Raw genomic sequence first — 23,420 nt, forward strand, 5'->3', positions numbered from 1 at the left:
ACTGCTCTTGGACTCTTCAGCCTGTCGATGGATGATCACTCTGATTTTCCCACATCTAAGTACCCCCCTCTGGCTTCACTATGAAGACCCATAAAACAGGACAGCTTTAAGGGAAATGCGATGAACATACACAAGAGGCGCACAGGGAGAGAAGCCATATTTTTCAGTTAAAAAACTACAGGCACTGCTAGAAAACACACAGGCCACATGATCAAGTTGTAAGAGAAGGGACAGTGGGGGCAATGTTGATTTTATTTGTTCTGAAATGTGGTACAGGGCAAAATAAGTGCTGATTAACAGATGGTCTTCTCATATGGGACAAAGCAAAACTGACTCAAAAATAATTAAATAGTGCAATTATTCTCCAGCCCCTGGGAGCATGTAGCTGCTCCGTGTTGTGGTCAGATTGTAAATACGAATTTATGGCATCAGCCTTTGTGATCAGATCATTGCTATAAATTCAGAGTCCTATTTGTGTAGTGTCTTAGGGTGAACCACAATGGGGAACGTTAAGTCATGAAGAAACTCACTTTCTAGGTACCTATTATGCAGTTGAATTATGCAGAGTGGATTTGATGGAATACTTGTTAATCAGGTAGAGTGTGAAATAGGGCAGAGAACACATCAGTAGCAAACAAATATTTTATGTTACAGCTTTGTCCTAGCTTTGAAGTTGGAAAGGATTTTTAAGAGAGTATTCAGCTCATTGTCTACCTATAAATAGATGCTCATTTAAATCATTCAGGGAAAGTATCAAGCGACCCTCCTCTGTTAAATCAGTAGGCAGCAAGCCTTGAAGATTATTCTTTAGTGGCCCATCTAGGTGCTTAATTATTTCATGTAAGGAAGAGTCCTGAAAGGTTGTCCAGTGTTGTTAGTAACTATATGGGGACATGGTGCGTCATCATCCCTTGGCATGCTATTTACTAGGCAAACTTGCTTCCAAAGACATGGAGTGGCAGCCATTTGAAGATTTCCTTGCCTTTCTGATAATTACTGAGTAGAACACTGATGGCTCACACAGCTCGACATGGGGAATGTCTTTCTGCACTGACAATATATAAAAATGTGTTATGGTCTACAGTCAGAGGCACAATACACTGATAAATCAGGTGTCTGAGGCGACACCTGTTCAGACTGTCTCCTAGTTGCTTTGCTTCTGACACAAAATGTTACATCTATGAGCGATTCATGTCATGAGTGTGTCAGATATCTGTAGTGATGTTACAACACACACGTCTGGTCCAATCAGGAGCAGGTTTCAATCATGGCAGAGTCAGCTAGAAGGATGCTTTCCTGTCACATGGTAACCCTCGCCTTTGCTCTAAGCTCCCTGGGATCTATGTGGTGAGTACAGTTTCTTATCCTTAGACCCATTACATTGTGTGTGGGGGGGTCTATGAAAACCTTGGCAAAAATGTGAACTTTCTTCTGTATCCACAGAGGAAAGGATCCTATTTGAGCAGATACTCAGTAAACTGTTAAAATTCATAAACACAATAGACTGTTTCAGCTATTAACATGCATTCTCAAACCAAAGCATGCTTTGTCACGAGTTTATGAAAATGCAGGTCCTCACAGGGATGTCCTGCTTTTCCCTTGATCAAATACATGCAGGGAGGGGCACAAACACAGTTTAAGATAAGCAGCCTTTACCTGTTCCTGCGGTGCGTCCCCGACTCCAGTCACTAGACACTGAACCTCCTTCATGCGAGGCTACCACACGATACAGGTATTCTTAAATGGAAAGGAGAATTAGAAACATTGCAGTCCTTCTCATATAGACTAACAGGGTGCTGGCAGGGAGGGAAGGGCAGATGACGGGACATCTGACATGTCTCTCTGAGAGGACCCCACGTTACCTGTAAAAGGCTGGAGACCACTCTCGTCAGCACTGTGCTCTTTCCCCTGGTAAACCAGGATGGAGTTGTTTCCCGTGCAGTTAGCAGCGCTGTCAGGTGATAGGCATCCATCCAGATTGACTCTGACAGCACTGCTGGACACAGATGCCAAGTTAACAACAGCACCCCGTGTAAATTCCACATCTTTTACGCAACCACCGAAACCTAGCAAAGAGTAAGCGATTAGTAGCCCATCAAGGCCTTCAGTCATTAATTACCAATCATTTTTGCCCTCTGTAGTGCTATGTTTGCAGGGAACAGAAGTGGTTAGGTTCGATGCTTAAACTTTTCAGTCTTACTTGTGAAATAGTTGAGGTATTCTCATGCTTGTTAGCAAGCCGAGTTGTTAAAAGGAACTATTTTCATTCCTAGTACTTTCAAACCAACTTTTGGGTCCAAAAAGCATTTGTTGTACCTCTTTAGAACCGCATTGTCTGAATTATGCTTCTTCTATTGAAACAAAATTTTAACAATGATAAATTATGTTAGGGGTGCACCCACATCTCATGAAAATTAAATTTAATTAAGGAAAATTAAATCAATACATAAAGCAGTGTTTAAGCACCAAAATTATTTTTGAATTAGCACAATTATTCAACAGAGTCATTGGAGGAAAAGGCAACTTGAGGGTTTTATGTAGGACAGAAAAATACAATAACTTCAAAATGTATCTGAGACAATGTCATGAGACATAGTCGTATGAATTGCATAATAATATTTTGTTTTGAAAGCTTACTTGATTAGTTGTATCTATTTGAATGGGAGAGAAAGAGTGAACATCTATATGTGAGCTTAATCCCCAACTAATTGCCATAGCCATTACTAGACCAGGCCAGATACAGCATTCCATCCATGTCTCCCATGTAGGTGGCAGACTCAAAAGTACCTGAGCCATCATCTGTTGCCTTCCAAGGTGCACACTAGCAAGAATCTGCCTAGGAAGCAGTTGGACTTGAACCCAAGCTATTGGATACAGCATGCTGGCTTGATCCAGTGGGCCTCAGTGTCCACCTGGCTTAATTATCATGCCTGGCACAGAATTCAACCTCAGTGAAATCAAAGTACAGAAGAACTTTTGTTATGCTTTGTTATTTTCAATGAGTTCTATATCCCAGAGTACACAAAGTGGCTACCAGTTTTACATTCCCATTGTTATTACCAAATTTTAGCAATGGGATGACAGTTGGATTTCACAGGATGTGTATTCAAATTTATATTTATGTGCTTTATCATTTATATCATTTATTTACAAGAGCCAGAGACATATATCCCCCAGCTGACTTTTCATTCCTCCACTGCTCCCAGAAGCCTAGGGTAGGAAAGGATGAAGCAAGGAGCCTGGAATTCAATCTTGGTCTGCAACATGGTAGCAGAGACTTAGGTACTTGAACCCTCACTTCTTGCTTCCCAGGGTTTACATCAGTAGGAAACTATGTCAGAAGGAGAATCAGAACACAAACCTAGGAACTCCAATATGGGATGCAGGTATGTATCCCAAGTACTGGATTAACTGCTGCATCACGCACCTGTCCTTGGCCTTCAGTCATTATATGATACATTCTAACACATTCAGTTCTACCCTCATGGCTTCTAAATGTTCTTTGCTATTCCTTTCTGTCTGGCTGATCAATACTCTTACCCTATCTTAAACGTATTGTAGATTTAAATAAGTGGGATGGATTAAATTGGAAGCAATGAAGCTCACTATAAAAGCATTTGCTGGAAAATTCAGTATCATAAAAATTTCTAATTTTCCTTTTTTACCAGCATTTTTCAGATGGCACATAACTGAGTTACCTAACTTCTATGTATTGTAAATTCACTAAAGCAAAATGAGAACATAAGAAAGCCACTTTGGCAAACATTTAGATACTATTACAAGAAATGTCATCATTGTTTGAAGGATACAGAGTTTCAGTTTGGCCAGATGAGAAGACTCTCTGAGATGGATGGTGGTGATTGTTGCATAGAAACATAGTTTATGTTACTGACTGAACTGTGTACTTGAAAATGGCCAAGGTGACAAATTTTATGTTAGCATGTTTAATCATAATTTTCTAAAAATAAAAATAAATGTCATAAAGCCTCAATCTACAAGATGCTACTGTAAATTTGTGAAAGGCAAAAGATAAAGTATTCTTGCATACAACGAGAGCTTCTTTTAGTGAGGATTTTAAGTAACAGTTCTCTTACAGACGTGATTCTCTGGCCTCAGACCTTGAAGGTCAAAGCCACAAAATTTTCACATAGGATCCTTCCTATTGTATCTTTTGGGCTCAAACCAAAGAGTTCATCCAAGTGAAACTTTGCTCCATTCTTTGAACTCTCCACCACCTGAAACACTCTTTGCCTTCAAAATTTGAGTGACACCTGAGCAAACAACAAGAGAACCCCTCTTTGCTTGGACCTCTGCCTTAGTGAAAAATCATCAAATATTCCCTCCTCCCCAACTTTCTAAAAAATGTAAAGCTGGTCCAGAGATCTATGCAGACAATCATAGAAACAGTAGCTGTTCTTCTAGAGGAGGCAATCCAGTACCAGGGCACGTGGCTTGGCTGGGACCTATCTCCTCCCCCTTTGCTGGAGCTCCGGGTACAGCTAATCTGTAATACCACCTGTCATGGCCCAGTCAGTCCAACATGGTTGTACATGATTCTTCTAGCCATAGCCTAAGATGAACTCCTAGGATCTGAGGGAGTACAATTTAGCAAATTATGTGCTCTGCATTTCCAAAACAAAGAAGGAAATTAATTTTGCATTTGATTCAAAGGAAAATTACATTAATGGCTAAGAAGAAATAGCACTTATATGACCACAAAATAGAGCTTCTAGGTAAAAAGCTAATTAAGAAGGACAGAAAAGGAACAATTCCTGAGACTATTGATAGTGGATTGAAAGAAATACATTAAGTGAACATGATTCACTTTAATTGCCATTGACAGAGTACATGTTGCCCCTCTGCACTGTGAATGTTCCCAAGGGCTGCTGATAAGAACATGTGAGGCTTATATCGATCAGTGTCTCAAAGCATTGGAGTCAAACTCTTGGAGGAAGGGAGTCATAAAGTCTACAGTTACTCAGCCTTCCGTATGATCTGAGTGTATCTTGAATAATAATGATGATGGCTAATTGTGATTTCTTATTACCACACCTCAGTTTGCTACCAGTGGTTTGAGTGCCCTGTCTTGGATGATACTTCAATGATAAACCTGTAGTGATACCCATGAATAAAATATCTTTCAGAGTGATGGGCTTAAACAGAGTGTAAATAATGTTATTCCCCTGTCATCTATGTTGATGTTTTAAACTTCGATCATTATTAGCCTACAGTACCAGCTTTAGCTAGCTCTCTAAGTCAACCAGTAGTAATGTAGATATAATTCAAAAGCACAAACATAGATATGCTGGGTTTTGTTTATTTCAATAAATGTAACAGGACCAAGTAACCTCACACAAAGGATATTCAAGTTCTTCCTAACCTTAGAAATCTAAAATCTTAGAGAAGCTCTTCTACGAATGTAATATTTTTAGTGGTGGTTACAACTTAACTGCCTTGAAAATGTCATTACTGTCTTACATCCAAGTTATTCATTAACTCCTTACTACTACCCTTCTAAAGTCTCCTTAGAGGTTGCCATATATTTTCTATTCCAAGGCATTTAAATCTTTATGTACTTACCAAATACCAAAGACTGCTTCATGGAACCTTTAACTATTCGTGGTGCATGGATTTTGAAATATGTGGGTGGCATTTTCTGCATGGGACCATGTCGCATCACCTATCAGAAATTACAGTGTTTTCCTCACTTTAAAAAGAAATGACATTGGAGCCAGTGCTGTGGCAGAGTGAACTTATTAGCCTCTGCCTATGGCACTGGCATCCTACATGGGTGCCAGTTTGTGCCCTGGTATTCCACTTCTCAGATGGCTCCTAGCTTTTGACCTGGGAAAAGCAGCAGAGAAAACTCAAGTCTTTAGACCCCTGCATCCATATGAGAGACTTGGTGGAAGCTCCTGGCCCTGGATCAGCTCAGCTCTGGCTGTTTTAATCTTTTGGGAAGTAAATCAATAAATGGAAAATATTTCTCTGTCTCTGCTTTGTCTCTCTCTATAAATCTACTTTAAAAAAATACTTTTTAAAAAAAGATATATTGGATTATGCCCATAAAGGAGAACACATGATTGCAAATGGCTGCCTGAAAGAGATTCCCAGCTTCACTGTCTGCTTGCTGCCTATGGGGTCTTGTCAGTTTACTTTCCTCTTGGGCCTTCTGTGTTCTTATTTGTAAAATGGGGATATGAAGAATAATGCCTAACTCCTAGAACTTCTATTTATACTCTCATGAAAAACTCAAATACATGCCTGCCACACTAAGTGAAGTAGGACATTATCAATTTACTTAAATTAACAATTTCTGACTATCTTGAAGCTTAGGTTAGCTGTAATGCACTCTTCTCTCTTTTAATGGCTATTAATCATCACCCATTTGTTAATATTTCACTACCATGTTTGGATTCAACCACACCAACTCTTTCAGGTACTTTGTCTTCTTGAGAGTTGCATTGCAAAAGCATGGAGAGCATCAGCATGAGTAAAAAGAAGAAAACAAAACTAATGAACTTAACTGCCCTACTAGCTCATTTTTTAAATCTGTACACACAGTGTTCAATACCCCCCAAAAAAGAACTAGACCTCAATGTGCATTCAATGAAAATACATGAAAAAATTAATTTGTGTCCATTATATATAAAATATGCATGCAAAAATTTGAAATATATTGATTAGAGATAGTATGATGGCACATGCTTTAGGATAATATGCATAACTAATTTAGCTGTTGTGTAATTGTTATTCTTTAGGAGTGAAAATTCTGAAAAATAGGGAGAAGTGATTGATAGATATGACTTTTAATCTACTGCTATATCTGGAAACAGAATATCACTGAACACTGCTAAGAATAGAGAAGTACATTTTTGTGAATTCTACAAGTTTACCTTGTTCCAATCTCAAGTGTTGGAAAGAATGCTGCAGCTCCTGTGGGATGCCTCCAATGTAGACAGGTGAATTCACCTCCAGAGCCTGGAGTCTGGATTCTGGCACACGCTTCACCAGTTCATTCATGCTTGTTGATACAATGGAGCCTTCTTTTTCAATAATGGCTTTATTCCATTTTCCATCACAATAAGAAAATCCCAGCCACATATTCACTTGTGTGAGAGCCAAACTGGTGTTTAACCGGAGGCTCAGTAGTCCACTCTTCAACTCCAGCTGGATATCAGATTAGAAAAGAAGATAGATATGTGAAAATAGCTATAGAATAGCAGTTTGGGAGAGAACAGAAGGTCAATTTCTTGATAAAAAGCAAGAAATTTCTCTGAAATCACTCTACAAAAATGTCCTACTTTGTCCTAAGCAGCATGAAGATAATACCATGAAGCACTCTGCAAGCTTATAATTGACCAGAAGAATGCTGTGTCCAGTCAAACAAGTTCATACCCAGTAATAATTATTTTATGTGTAGCAATATTATGTATGCATAAGATTCCTTCTTTTTTGATGCAATATAGTCAAAAAGATTAAATCTGAACACAAGTGACAGAAAGAACAGAACACTTTGAGCCATAGCTCTATTTTTGAGTTTTTAGAAAATGAGAAAATACTACTTTATATAACAACTTAATTTGAGGGAAAATATGACAAGACTATATGAAAATGAAATGTCAAGCTTGATTAAACTTATTTTAACTGGTTAGTGAACCCAATTTCAAATTTGTAAGATATATTTGATGTAATATTTCAATTTTATTCTGAGTCTCTAACCTAATTGCTTTTATATGTGTTCTTTTAGACTAATGTATCATTTTCTAATGTGAATATATTTCATTCAAATTTTCTTCATGCAGAAAATGCATATTTCTCTTCAAAATAGTACATAATTAATTTACCTACCATTTTTTCATTTTATTAGAAGCCAAAGAAGCACCTATAGAATACTTGAAAATTGGAGATTATGTCAGATAAAACAAATTAAGCCATGCTGGATAAACATTATGACATTTTCCATATAACTCTCATCGTTGTGATGCACATTAGGTAGAAGTCAGTATTTATCTATCTATTCGCTTAATAAATAATAAACCTCTATGTTTCATATACCTGCCACTGTAAGATAACCATTGTTTCAAGAATCACACTGTTAATTAACAAAGATATGGGGTCAATACTATAACCATGGGATGGGGATATGATGAGAACTGAGAAATACTTAAAGTAAGGTTTTAGGAAGCAAATAAATTTCAAGGAGGGCTCTACAAGGCGTAAGATTAGCATAAGCAGTGGCATGAAGACATTATGCAAAAGGCATGTATGTAGATAAGATTGCGGCTACATGTTGCAGTGGACTTTCAGTTGGGAAGAATCTTCACAGGTAGATGCCGAACTGATTGATATGGGGGAAAGTTCATCTTTATTTTGCTTATCTAATACCAAAGCAAATATTCTTTCCTTTATTACTTTATACCAAATACTCACATTCTGAGTCATAAGAAGTACATACTGGAAATAAAACCCTGATTAAAAAAATCAATATGATTTTTAAAATCATATGAAATTAACTGAATTTGAAATGATGATAGGGAAAACTGAATTTAAAAAATATTTTTAAAAGTATCAGGACCTGAAGAACAGATAAATGAGTTAGGTGAATAAAAAAAATTCAAAGGTACTCATAACCTGTTGGGGTAACTACAGACATAATTGATTGCTGTCACAATATGGAATACATTTCATTTTAAGGAAAGGCTATGTGTGGTTGTTACTGTTAAGGAAGAGAAATGGCTAATTGTGTATAGGAGCTTGAAATGCCAGAGAAAACTTTTTTGAAGAGGTTGAACATCAAGATAAATAAATTTAGGAGGTCAATGACATGAACAAGTTCATGACAAAATAAAGAAGTCAGGGTAACAAGAGCATAAGATAAGAAAGAAAGAGAGAAAGAGAGAGAGAAAGGTAGGGAAAGGAAGGGAAGGGAAGAAAGACAGACAGACAGACAAACTGGAGTTTTCAACCAGACCAATGTTATTGAGGCATGTAGAGCAACCCTTTAAGGGGTAGTAATCTTCTTTTTAAAAAATATTTATTTATTTTTTATTGGAAAGTCAGACATACATAGAGGAGGAGAGACAGGGAGGAACATCTTCTGTCTGATGATTCACTCTTCAAGTGACCTCAATGGCCAGAGTTAAGTCGACCTAAAGCCAGGAGCCAGGAGCTTCTTCTGGGTCTCCCACATGGATGCAGAGTCCCAAGGCTTGGGCCTGTCCTCGACTGTTTTCCCAGTCCACAAGCAGGGAGCTGTAAGTGAAGTGGGGCAACAAGGACTTGAACTGGTGCCCATATGGAATCCCAGTGCACACAAGGAGAGGACTTTAGCTGCTAGTGAACTTCTTAGAAAAGCCAGAAGGATTTAATGAAAATTAAGAGTAACTAGTATGCTGGTGAAGAAATAAGGGAGGACACATGTTTTTAAAGGATGATCTATCAAGCTCAGATAAGATAATGGGTGAGAATGGTCTAGTATAATATGAAATGTGAGAATCATTGGTAAGTTTGTGAACTCACTTTTGTAGCATAGTGCCTTAGCAGCAAGATCTCTCTATGCAGTGTTCTTAGCACTCAGACGAGTTGAGAAAGTAGCAATAACAGAGTTTAGAACTTTAATGAACTTGGCTGTGAAGAGAAGGAAAATACAGCAGAGGTGGTTTTAAAGGCAGAACAAAAATCAAGATTGTGAAACTCAATCTTTTGGTGTTCTGGTTGGTAAGAGCCAATGTATTGGGAAGAATGGGACTCACAGAGAATAGGATAGGTGTAGAATAAGCTTTTGCCCAAGAAAAGGACAGGCATTAGGGAATACACGATCATCTTCACTTTAAGTATTTAATTGCCCATTTTTCCCCTGAATCAGTAGAGCGTGAAAACAGATGTGCCAGGCCAGACATGATGGCTCAGTGAATAAACCCTCACCCTGTAAGCAGCAGGATCCCATATGGACGCCATTCTGTATCCCAGCCCCTCCACTTGCCTTTCAGCTCTCTGTGTACGGTCTGGGAAAACAGTAGAGGATGGCCTAAAGCCTTGAGACACTGCAGCCATGTGGGAGACTTGAATTCCTTGGCTCCTGGCTTCGGACTTTCTCATTTCTGACCATTATGACCACTTGGGGAGTGAATTAGAGAATGAAAGAGCTTTCTGTCTCTCCTTTCTGTAAATCTGCCTTTTCAATAAAATAAATAAGTTATAAAAAGCAAAACAAAACAAAACTGGCACATAGACTGTGCAGTTTATAAGAAGAGATAATAGAAGTTAGGGAAATATGTTTGATTCAGTTGTGAAATAACTTTGCTTAAAATTGTCACAATATTGTAATGTAAAGAAATTATCATGACCTTAAAATATAAAATGTTTCACAGTGCTTCAAAACTAACATAGCTTGGGTAAAACAAAATGAAAACCAAAGTTAATCCGTAAAGAAATTTCAACTTAGCATCTATAATAATATATGGTTTATCTTTTGTTAAAATTGAATTTGAGCCCTTCACACATATTAATGAAATTAATGAACATACAGCAAGAAAATCAGGTCCATCTTTGTTGTAAGCAAAAAGAAGCAATCCATTTAGTTGGTCAGTTCTGAACTTGAAGGAAATCTCAAAGTCGGTTCCACCCTGAAACATATTTGGATAAAGTTCCAGGTATCCTTCAAACATAAGAAAAGGTACATGTTAGCATTTATGAAGAAATATAGCAAACACATCCCCTTGAAGCATCTTTCAAGTAAAAATGCATTCTTATTTCTAAACAACTGATTTCCAAATTGATATACACAGATAACAACATGAGCAGTCAAAGACGATATGCAAGAGCACCACATACAATTGAATCTTACAATTTGTTATATCTCTAGATTTTTAAGATGTATTTATATACATCATGGTATAAAGAGGTATTTTTTATTCTAGCATCATATGCAGTCAAAGTCATCAAGTGAATTTAAGTTAGGCCAAACATACAGCAAACCTGCTAACAGAGTGGTGTTATGCATTTCGGAGCCTTACCTGCTCCCAGGAACTGGGCACCATCATTTAATGAAGTGGGACATCCCTCCCAGCTGTCATACACATTGATTTGCTCTTCAGAACTCTGCCAATCCAGAGGTTCCCAGACGGCTGAAGGATTGTAATTCTTCATAAAATAGATGTCTTTGAGGCATCCCACAAAACTCTTTTGGATTATCTCTGTAGGAGTTTAATGATTCCAAAAAAATTATTTTTGAAGATGTTTTAAGCATTAAACACTATGTGCCATCAAAATCAAAGAAACAGACAACCATTTTCATCCCCTATTTGTTGGAAGACTGCTGATGATACACCACACTCACAGATATGGTAAATATTAGTTGTTATAAATGTTGAACTTTTGTTCAGACTCACCATACCTGCAGAAAGGGATGTTTAATCTGATTCTTTTGCTTTACGCTACTGGGAGGGAAGTTCACTTTTAAAAATTGTTTCTGTTTATTCTTATTTTCTAACTAATGAATTTGAGACACATATGCACAGGGAGAAAAAAGGAGAGAGGGAGGAAAGGGAGAGAAAATGAGCCCACAGACACTTCTACCCAATAATGCACTGTCATAGCTGCAGCTGAACCTAGGAGATAGAATGCAATCTAGATCTTCCAGATGGTGGCAAGAATGAACTATTACAGCCACCACCACTGCCTTCCCGGGTCTACATTGGCAGAAAACTGGAATCTGAAATCAAATGCAAGTACTTGGATATGCAATGGATATTGTAAAACTATGGGATTTACCTGATCAATACCTCAGTTACAACACCTTTGGGCACTTAATTAGAATTAACTTTTCATTATCAGTGTCATTTAGTGTTTTAGAAACCAAATTCTACTTATCTATGCTCAAGAGTCTGGGTGAGAATCTGTCCCATTGTTTTCTACAAATGTTCTTCACGCTATCTAGAGTATAAGGCATGGTCATAGTTCTCATGTATGTGTTCTTTGACATTCAGCTTAACCATCTTTGAAAAACCTATGCACAACTCCTTAAACAATATATTTCTGACTGAAGTTAGTATAATGTATTTCAGCAAAAGTTTAATGAACTTTTCTTATGAGCCAAGAACCAGATAGTAATAAGATAAATGGCAATGATACTTTTCACAAAACAATAGAAATTTTTTGAAACATTAATACACAAAATATAATATGCAATCAAACCTGAGATAAAACAGCTCAAATTAATTATTTAAAAAATGAAAGCGACTACAAATAATTCTATACCTGCTAAACTTACCAGGATCCTTCCTGAGAATGGGGTACCCTTGGGGCAGTCCTCCCACAAACACTCCTGTGTTCTCTCCTATAACCGTGCTACCATTCAGGGCAGCTGAGGAACCTACAGAGATGAGAGTCAAGCTTCAGCAGAATAAATATTTCTACTAGTTTAACAAATGATTAAATCCTTCACCAAGAAACGGGACACCTCTGTCTCCTGATTGGTCTTATGCTTTGGTATCTATTCTTTGCTAATTTTTGCCATGAGTTTTTCCTCATCTCAGTGTCCTGATGTCAGAACAACCCAGACTCCCTCTCAGTTCTGTCCTCCTCTGTCTTCCCTCAAGGAGCACACAAGCCACATACTGGTGTAGGTTTCAGAGGCAAAACCCCTAGAGGGTTCCTGCCTTCCTGATGATCTTACATTCCCCACTAACATTTGCATCTAATTGCTTCCTCCTTTGATAGGAAAGAACATCTTTATTTCATTTTATTTTCCCCCAGAATCCAACATACTTTAATTAACCCTACTTACATCTGCCTCCTTGGGTTTACATACACTGCTTTACTGACAACTCCTAATGTGTGTCTAGAGTCTGGACTTTCTCAATAAAGTCAGACTTTTGTGTTTTGCATGTTGCTTTCAATGTCTCCTCCTGGATGGACTATAAATATTTGGGCGGGAACATGTCCAAAGGTGAACTCTGATGTCCCTGCCTAATTGCCTTCTGATGCCATCTTTCACACATGCTTATGGCAGAAATCTTCCAGAAGACTGCTGTGACCCAAGCCTGGCAGTGACATTAAGTGAGGGATCACCAAACTCTATCAAAGGCCACAAGGCAAATTACATGAGTGAATGTTGTACCCCAACAAAGGCAAGCAGAAACTTCACCCCAGAGAGGTAGTTTGGCAGTACTTGCCATTTCAGTCTCATTTCAAATCGTGTAATTTGACATTGACATTACGGCTAAAATGCATCCACCCATGGTATATCCACATAGTTACATTGCTGAGTCAAGTCACCCTGGTCATTTTTTTTTCCTGAATAATAACAGTTATTGAAGAAACCTTATTAGTAAGTCATTTTCACCTTCATTTCCTCATTAAATTTTTTCTCAACAAAGCAGCCATAGTGAGCATTAAAAAAAAAGTCAGATCTTGTGACTCCTTATCCAAAATTTGACTCTCAAATTATTTCTGTGACTTCAGGCCACACTACTAACCTTGCCATGCCTTCTCTTTCACTCTGGCTTGCCTGTCTGTTCCTTGACTCAAAACCCTTGGTCTAGAACTTTATTTTTCTGGATATTTGCATGGTCTTCTTCATCTCAGCAGGACACTGCTCAATAGTTATCTTAACAGAGAAGCCTCCCCTAACAGTCCTAGATAAAATTTTAACACTGTTAAACACATACACACACACACACACAGACACACACACACACACACACACACCCTCTTCTCCTCTCAATGATCAGAGTTTATTACCACTTAACAGTGGCTTATTGTTTAATTGTTTTGTGTTTTATCTTCCATTCCCCTCTTTCAAAATGTGAATTTTATAAAGTTCTGTTTGGTTTTTATCTCCAGAATACCTCCAATAATACTTGAAACAATATCATCACAAAGCAGAGTGATTGTTTTATAATTATCTAAAAATGGTAGATTCATTAAGTGAATTAAAAAACAAAACTTAAATATGAAATGAGAGAACAGTCAGTGAAGAATGACATTTATCAACTGTATCCATGGGAGAGATTGTGAAGGTCTTCTGAGCTTTGGGTTCCTCACGTCTGGTAAGTGCTTTAATCTACTGTAATTCCTTCTAAGGGTCAAACAGACCACAAGAGACATAACTAAGAGTTTTGAAATTGTAGAGAATTCTGAACTTTTCACTCTGCATGGATAAGGAACTGCTTGTCAGAGTTTATGTTTACAGCTACAACCAAGGAAGAAAATTCTAGAGCAGTGTCAAGGGATTTAAGTTGAGACAATGATAACACAAAGGTATATGTAAGAACAATTTCTCCCATGTATCGAGTTGATAAATGTCATTCTTCACTGACCTTTCATTTCATATATCAATAAAACCATCTATATTTCTAAAAGTACTTACCTATATACTGCCCATCAAGAGTGATATTGCCAAAAGTTTGATATCTAATAGCAATTATTTCATGCCATTTGCCATCACTATATTGTTTACCATGATCGTTAGTTGTGGTAACTTCGACAGGAGATTCCTTACGAGAATCAATGAATGAGAATGAGTGAGTGTTTATGCACACAAACACACACGCATACTTATTACAAAACAACTTAGAAATTCAACATTATGATCTCGCTGCAAAGATTTTAAAATTAAGGTCGATGTCTGATGCCATTCTGGCTTTTCTGCAATGTGATTTTCAGAACACTACAATATCCAGATCTCAAAAGAATTTCTCTTTAGAATAACAAATTTTATAAGGCCCATTTCATTTTCAGCTCACTGAATCCTTATTCAATCTGTTATGTTTAAAACTCTGCTAAATGCTATAATGTCAATAAGCAGTTAAGACTTGAATAGATATTTAAAGTTTGTCATCAACATGATTTACAATGACTATCAAAGAAAAACTTACAAAATTACTCCAAATTTTCTAAGTTTCTTACTTAATAAAGTCAATTATTTACAATAATAGTCTTTGTGCTAATAGAAAATTTTAAAGACCAAAAGTGAGGTTAGGTAGACTATTACAATTTCAAAACATTTCCCATGGCATTTCTCCAAACTCTAAATTTTAGATTATTTTTCAAGAAGACAAACTGATAGCTATGCAATGGAATATAGCGGAATATTGATATTGCAAAAAAATCTCTTAATCATACCATGTGAAGTACATTTCTGATTGTATTTGCCTAAAGTAGCTTCAATTGTATAACATATCACTTCTACCTAGTCAATTGGCTCCTGTCTGACTTCATAGAGAGTTTAACAACATGTATGACATACTGAATTTCATGTTATCAACAGTTAAAAAATTAATTTCCCGTGAGTATGACTGAATTTCTTCTCACATAGATAATATCCCCACTTTAACAGACAACTCAGCTAGAAACACAACAATTTGGTAAGTTCATTTCTAGGCCTTGAATTTTTGTTGATTAACTTTCCTCATATGTTTCTCCTACCTACTTTTTAAAAATTGTCTTCGACCCTATTTCCACATTTTAATATTTTACAAACACACATTTCATTATCGTAGTTTAATAATTAAAACCAGAACTGGTGTCGTGCCCAATTAATGTGCCCTGGTAGCATGCCCATTAGTTTTTCCATTAGTGAATTCAACAATACTAATGGGATTACTAGCATGGGATGCTAATTGGGCGTGACATAAGAAACTGGCTTACTTCTTAGCATACCCTTGCTAATGATGAAATTAATGAGCATTTTATTAAATGCTGTTTCATCAAAGTGTACTTAGTTAGCGTTAAAATTGTTACAAACGATGCAGCATTCTAAAGATCAGGTGTCTGAATAAGTGTTTCTTCATATTTTGTTTGGCAGCAGTGTGTAGCATTAACAATCCTCTACATCAGAAATCACTTTTATTGTAGACAAATTCAAATGCCAGACCTGTAGTTTCACTACACCAAACTGTTTTATACATAGAGGAGCTTAAGAAAACTCATTCCTGTAAGATCATTTTAAGACTCTTTTCCACCAATAACATTAGGAGAATAATTATATGATAAACTTGATGTCATGTTTCTGGTTTGCTCCCTCCATTTGAAAAATATATAAAGCAATAAATCAGTGCAATTCACAATTCTTTTGAAACTTTCATTTTCACAGCTTCCTCCCATGTGAAAACAGGGTATTATCTACATTTCCTGTTAATACCACTAAACATAGATCATTTCACTGACAACCATGAGTCATTATTGGCCAATAAAACATCATCTGACTGAGCAACTTCAAAATTAAAACTAAATAAATAGTGATACGATTGTCAGTTAAGTAAATAGTGGAATCATTATATGGGAGTTTTAGGGACTTAACTAAAAACAAACAAATAAGCAAACAAAAACAGCAAAGTTGTATTTAACTTTGCTTTATTGTATCTTGTAACAATGGTCCCAACAGTTCAGTTCATATTATAAAAAAACAGTTTCAATTTTAGATATCATAAAACCCTTCTCACATTTATTGAATAAATGCATTGGAAAGTTGGAAGAGCAATGACGCAAGCTTTTATCCCTACAGCCTTTACGCAGAATATAAGGTGACCTCAGAGTGACAGCAGTGAGGCAGTGAGACAGTAGGCAGCCTAGGATTAACTGGAGAAAACGAGGAAACCAAATTGCAACACTCTGGATCTATTTCTCCTTTTCTCTGCCTTGGTCTTCCTCATTTAAAACAGGTGAGTTTAAAAAAATAATTCAAACATGACAAATCTTCACTTAGAAGTTGTAGATATAAAACCAGATGGCCTATACACACACACACACACAAACACACACAAATGGCTTCAAAACCGCAATTTGATGCAAGAATGTAAGAACACAGTGCTAATTATCCTCAGGGCCTTGATTCTCAGCTTCAATACGATTTTTTTCTTGGCCCATTTCCACACTCTCACGAAGCTTACTTCCTTTTCCTAAAATAAGCTTCTGCAGTTAGGCTTACTGTTTGAGCGTCATCCAATTCGTTGCATGAGGTTCCAAGAACCTGGTCCTTGACTTTCTAATTTCCATTCCCACAACACTAACCTTTAAATTACTAAAAAGTAAATGGCTTGTTTTCATTACTCAGGCTCTATTTTGAATGGATTCAGAAACAGTGACATGTTCAGGCTGTAAGTGTGTATATGTGTATTTTAAAAGTTCAACATATATGATAGGCAAAGTTTGACCAAGGTTCTACTGAGAGACACACTGTTTATTTCTCATTTTGTATCCCAGTGTGTAACTGCACATCATATAGTGAGTACAATATATTCCTAACAAATGTCCACTGAATGAAAAAAAATGTAAATTCAGTATTAATCAGGTCTATCTCTAAACCACTTTGTGACCTTGGTTAAAAAAGTCTCTTCATCTAAAGCAAAGAGGAAAATGGTACTCCACTTGTGGCTACTTCAAGAACAAGATGAAACAACTAATGAAAACCTACATTATATTCTTTATTATAAAAATATTTCTTTTTAAAGTTGTATATTCCATTTATTTGGAAGGAAGGGAGAGGGAAATGGTGGGGGGGGGGGCATGGAAAGAGAAAGAGCAAGAGAGAGAGAGAAGGACAGCGAGAGAGAGGTGTTGATAGAGGTCCCATTTGCCTCCTCCACCACTTAAATGCCTCAACTTCTGCAGGAGTATGGCCATGCTAAAGCCAGAAACCTGAGCCTTCATTGTGTTATCCCACATGGGTGGCTGAGACCCGAGTTCTTGCATCATCCCCTGCCAATGTTTGGTGGTGCACACTAGCCTGAAGCTGCAATTAGGAGTGGAGGTGGAATTTGAACCCATGCATGAGGATCATCCACCTGGAGTTTTAAATGTATATGAGATAGTGCCCTTCTGTATACTTTAAAGCTATTTTCAGAATTAGTTTTTTCTTCATGTAGCTTTTGTATCACTTGTCCTCAGATATTAACAAGGTGAAGAGTAAAAGCAAAATCTAATTTTTTTTTCTCAATGACATTCTTAAGTTTTACTATATTGTTTTTTTTTCTGACTTTCATTGAGCTTTTATGGTGCAGCATTAGGTCTCTTTTTTCACCTTATTTATTTGGATATCCCATGAAACATTTTTTATGCTCTCAGCAATTAACTTAGTTCCCCACATTTAAAATCAAACATTCTCACTGTGTGTTTCATAGAAACAAGACATCAAAATGATCTATTCCCTTACTCCAACCCTCACTGTTAAGCTTTAGAAACTTTTAATTCGCTCATCTTTCCTTCCCTTTCAACTCCTGCTAATTTTAGCAACAAATAATTATTAGAGGGTTTTTTTTTTTGTTTTTTGTTTTTTGCCCTTGCCACATTTTCCTTCTATTTCAATGACTCTTATTTGGCACTGTAAGACATATTTCTGCTTACTCTGTCATAAATTTTTTAAGCTTAACATTATTGATAGCTTTCTTATTAACCACTGCTGCTTCTTTTCATGTGTTTAATTTTTTCCCCTTTTGGTGAGATGTCTTGCTATAATATTTTTCCTCTACTTTGGTGCATAGAATATATTTTTCCATATTAATTAATGTTAATTATTTGAATATTAATATTGTTAATTATTGAGAGATGAGGGCAGAGAGGGAGAAAGTAAAAAAAAAGAAAGAAAAGCCTCTTCCCGTAACTTCCAGGGTCCAGCCTCAGCCGAGTTCAGGACGCATGAAGGGTGCGTGGATTAAGCACAAAGAGGAAGGAAACAGAGCACTACGATTTCAGGATCATAATGGACAATGTGGGAAAGCTGTCCACTTTATTTACACAGAAGCAGTCACAAAGGCTGGCACAGACTTTTCACACCTGGTCAAGCAAGCATTCCTAAGGATAGTTCTGCCAATTGTTTTACCTTGAGGCAAGGTATCCCTGTCCTAATCCTGTGGTCAGGAAGTTCTCAGTAGATGGCACATATCAATCAGTAACACATTCCTACTGCAATCCTCATTCTACACTTAGTCTTGAATCAGTTAATGAAGGAAATGTATCACAGAAGAAGGGACCTAAAAATCAAGGAAAGAGGGAAAGAACAGATTCCCACTATGCCAAAAGACTTAGCATCCTTGATTAGCATATGGTCAATGGGGGAGGAATACCCCAAGCATAGGTTCCTGCTACACCCTTGATTAACATATGGTCAATGGGGGAGCCAAGACAGCAAGAATATTAAAAGGCCCCTTTGCTAAGACAGTATCAGCAGCATCAACTTTCAAACTCACATTGATAGTAAAGACCAACTCCTCTGGGCAGACAATGCCTAAATAGATGACAGAATTCTCAGTAGGGCTATCCGGTGTCCTTGCAAATTCCTTGTGGCCTTGCCTGCAATGGAACAGTTCTCTACACACCTTTGTGTCCTCCACACCCACCGCATGGACCCCAGCACATAACTACAATATTTGGGCTAGACTGGAACTATATTCCAGGAAGTCCATCCAGATCTGTCACTGAGGCAGAGTTGTAAGCCCTTGTACCATCTTGTCGGCTGTCTCCAAACGTGCATTAGCAGTCAACTGGATTGGAAGTGGAGCAGCTCAAATTCTGACAGGGACTATGATATGTGATGCTGGTGTGTGAATGGTGGCTTAACTCACTGCATCACAATACAAGCCAAAAAGATCTTTGACGCTATTAGCACAGATTGTTATGAAGAATAGTATAGCATCAATGGTTTTGAGAAAGATTTTCTGGGTTTATAAAACTCTGCGTGTATATATACATTTATACAAAGAGAGGGCACCAAGTATAATGGCTGAAATCATTCTAATAAACCCACACATAGAAGTGTTGGTCTGCACTTAAACTTGATTAATTCCTTTCAATAAAATCACAATTAATTCTTACAGTAGATATTTTCTATCTTATGTTTCAGTATTTCTGTTTTATTCATCATTTTCCTATGCATTTGGTTTGTTTTCCATAATCTCTTCTCAGTCAGTGGTGTTCGTAGTATCTATGTTTTTCCTTTTTAAAAATTTTAGATATTTTAGGAACTGCAGTAAACTTTATCTTCTGATCTATTCATCTGAGGCCTTCAGTGCCTCTTCTGTAATTAATCTACTAAAAATTTTCAAATGAGCAGTTACATTTTTTAATTCATGTGAGCATATTGATGTGTTTTCAGTCAAGTCTGCCTAGCCATCTGTGCTGGCTACTGCTTGCCCCTTTCTTTCTAGTGCTGGGTCTTCTTAGATGAGTACCTCTTTCTTTTAGCTCATTCATGCCCAGCTGTTGGTATCCTCAAAGCAGCAACAATTCCAGGGAGCACCCAGACATCCTTGCATTTGAGGGTCTACTGCTTGAAGTAGGCTATTATTGTGCCCCTATAGAGACCTCTGAATGGAGTCTTGCCACCCCCTGGTCTTTCTAGTTGATTGTTCATAGATCAGGAAGAATTCACTTGCCATTTGAAGTTGGCACAATGCTCACTTAGTACCATGTTTATTAGTCTGCCTTTACTATTGTAACAGAATACCTCAGGTAACCTAATTCTGTAATTTTCAACTTGAACATCTAAACAGCTGGGTGATTGTCTTGTGGCTGGAACAGTGTCAAGCAGTACGGAGCATTAAATGTCAGGAGATGGACACGAATATCCATGTTTTCAGGTATCTCAGTCTTTTCTCATACAGCACCAGGATTCAATCATGAGAGGTATGCAATTATTTTATTTTTAAAGTATTTTTAAGGATTTATTTATTTTTGCTGGAAAGGCAGATTCACAGGAGGACAGACAGAAAGAAATATCTTCCATGTACTGATTTACTCCCCTAAATGGCCACAATGGCAGAGCTGAGCCAATCCAAACCAAGAGCCAAGAACTTCTTCTAGCTCTATCACATGGGTGCAGGGTCTCAAGGACTTGGCCATCCTCCACTGCTTTCCCAAGCAGTAAGCAGGGAGCAGGATGTGGAGTAGCTGGGACATAAACCAGTGCCTATATGGGATACTGATGCTTTGCAGGTAGAGCATTAGCCAATCAAGCCATTTTGTCAGGCTCAGGGTATACTCTTTGGATGACTTACATAATTCTAATCACCTAACAGAAAATCTATGTCAAAAGGCTATAAACGGATTGAGTTTTTACTCTTTCAGTAAATCACAACAGGGAATCAGGTGTGGGACCCTCTCAAACTATATCTAAATTATAGGAACTTGCCCTTCCTAATGATAGGTCTTTAGGATACATGAAGATATGAACTTCAACTAGAGTATTAAACCATTATCCTACATGTAAGTTGAGTTGTGGCTGCTTTACCAGCATAACATAAAACATTTTTACAAGCATATTTCGTGATTTCCATCAGGTTTTAGTTAAAGACAAGTAAATGAACAGTAAAACCTTGTACTTAGGCTTACTTCTAAATTACAAGTCCAATGAAATATCTAATATCAACTACTCATTAATACAAGCTAATTGAAATAAAGACACATATTTGATGGCTTTTCCATGCCTTTCAAAAAAGTTCAAAATCATGTATTTCCATACAGTGCAATGAATCAGTGGTCTCCACCTAACTTTTCAAGTTCACACTTTTCCTTTGGTGTCTCCATTTCAGCCATATTGTATTGATCTCAATGTATTCATTATACCATGCATCTGTCTACCTCTGATATTAAACATTTACAATTATTTTGGCTGGGAAACTGTTTTGCCAGTTCCTTCTCCTCAACAGCTGTCAGTACTTTTACTGTCCTGCCTCAAACACATGCATTACGATCAGGATGTTTGCTTTCATCTTGATCAACTTTTCTAAATTGCCTACAACACAGCTAAATGTCACATTTTCAAAGATACTCTGAAAAGAAGCATGCTCTTGTGATACAGAATATCCCATACTTCTCTTTTGTAACATTCATGAGTATTTTCAATTGTTTACATTACTCCAGATTATTTTACAGGACACAGGCATATTAAATTCCAAACAACTATACTACATAACATCTAGCACAGTAGTAGCTAACACAACTTTAAGGAGTTGCTGCTCGAAATCAGAAAGAAAGGAAGAATGAAAAAAAAAATCAGCAGAGGGGAAAGACACTAATTTTTCTCTTGAAAGACACCAAAATCAATATATTTCAAAGTTTTAGTATTTTTTTAACCAAATTACATATTATCAAGTGCATATATTCTCAGACTATTGTGTTTGAATGTTAGCTTCTGTTGTGGTACCTTGGGGCCAGTCGTATTAGTTTTTAAGTTTTACTTTCTGCCTTAGTAAAGTGGGGATACTGATGGAAGCTACCTGATAAGGTTTGGATAAACACATTGGAAAGCACCAGCTCTCACCTCAGTACCCGGTACCTGCTAAAAATATCAACTTGCATGACTGTTCATTTACCTGGGGATCAAAAAGAAAATAAGGTCGTCCATTCTTCAACTGCAGTACAAAATACTCTTCCTGGCTTCCAGGCGATGCTGCAAAGATAATCAAACCTTCAGGCACCCTTGTTCGAAAGCTGGCCTTGATGCCTGCCAACACAAATGCAATCAGCAACTAAGTGCTAGGGTTTTGTTGATTCTTTCAGATAAATGTAGATTTACTTTCATTATTATTTATGACACAGTGAGTGCAGTCAGGAAAGTTTACAAAGAAATGCAGATAAATGGTCCCAGTCATCTGATTTTAAATATATCCCATTTTACATGCCAACTATTACTTGGAAACTTGGACCTTTATACCTGCTAATCAACAGATCATAAATTTTAAATGAACACAACTCTCATACACCTAAAAAGATATGTTGACACCCCAATTAGATACTTTGAGTGAAAACATTATCATAGGTCATAATAATAGATGAGTTTTGACTAGAGCAAAGGAAACATAGGGCAACTTGTTTAAAATACTCAAGAAGTTTAAAGAACCAATCCAGTAACAAATGCTAAAATTGAGAAATATTGCCACGGAATATCTCAGAAGAAATACTTCCTGAAATACCATCCTACAACCAAACAGTTGGCAGCCTTGAGAAGTTGAGTCTCCATTGGCCCCTCACTGAACTGGACAGACATTTCTCTTCTCTTATAGAAATGTCCAGCCCAAGTATCAGGGCCAACATGTGGCAGTCCCAGAACACCGTCTCATGATAACAGGCCTGACTGCCCACACACACCATACAACTCTTCCAGGGTGGAAGTTATTTTCTTAATGTATTAAAATTGGAAAAGACACTTAAGAGGCACAAGCCCAAGTTTCCTGGTTCAATGGAAAATTTAAAAATACAAATATCTTAATGGACAAATTATATGGTGAGGTTTGATTATGAGTGCAAAAACTCATGTGAAAACCAATAACTGGGCGTTTTTACTGCAATTGGGCCTGGCACAGCAGCCTTATTGGCAAAATCCTCACTTTGGATCTGGCAGGATTCCATATGGGTGCTGGTTCATGTCCCGATTGCTCCACTTCACATCCAGCTCCTCGCTGTGACTTGGGAAAGCAGCA

General features: G+C 37.2%; 1 protein-coding gene across 1 annotated transcript in view; it reads right to left on the minus strand.

Moving 5' to 3' along the window:
* The window catches only part of USH2A (usherin), a 641,433-nt gene that overhangs the window by 374,788 nt on the left and 243,225 nt on the right, over window positions 1-23,420 (minus strand). The window contains exons 21-28 of the mRNA XM_004578639.2: window positions 22,314-22,444; window positions 14,375-14,501; window positions 12,275-12,376; window positions 11,019-11,198; window positions 10,530-10,660; window positions 6,897-7,170; window positions 1,863-2,066; window positions 1,657-1,737 (exon numbers count right to left, since the gene is read on the minus strand). Coding sequence (XP_004578696.2) covers window positions 1,657-1,737; window positions 1,863-2,066; window positions 6,897-7,170; window positions 10,530-10,660; window positions 11,019-11,198; window positions 12,275-12,376; window positions 14,375-14,501; window positions 22,314-22,444 — 1,230 coding nt within the window. The remainder of the gene's footprint in view (window positions 1-1,656; window positions 1,738-1,862; window positions 2,067-6,896; window positions 7,171-10,529; window positions 10,661-11,018; window positions 11,199-12,274; window positions 12,377-14,374; window positions 14,502-22,313; window positions 22,445-23,420) is intronic.

Source organism: Ochotona princeps, chromosome 10, assembly GCF_030435755.1.
Source record: "Ochotona princeps isolate mOchPri1 chromosome 10, mOchPri1.hap1, whole genome shotgun sequence".
Lineage (NCBI taxonomy): Eukaryota > Metazoa > Chordata > Mammalia > Lagomorpha > Ochotonidae > Ochotona > Ochotona princeps.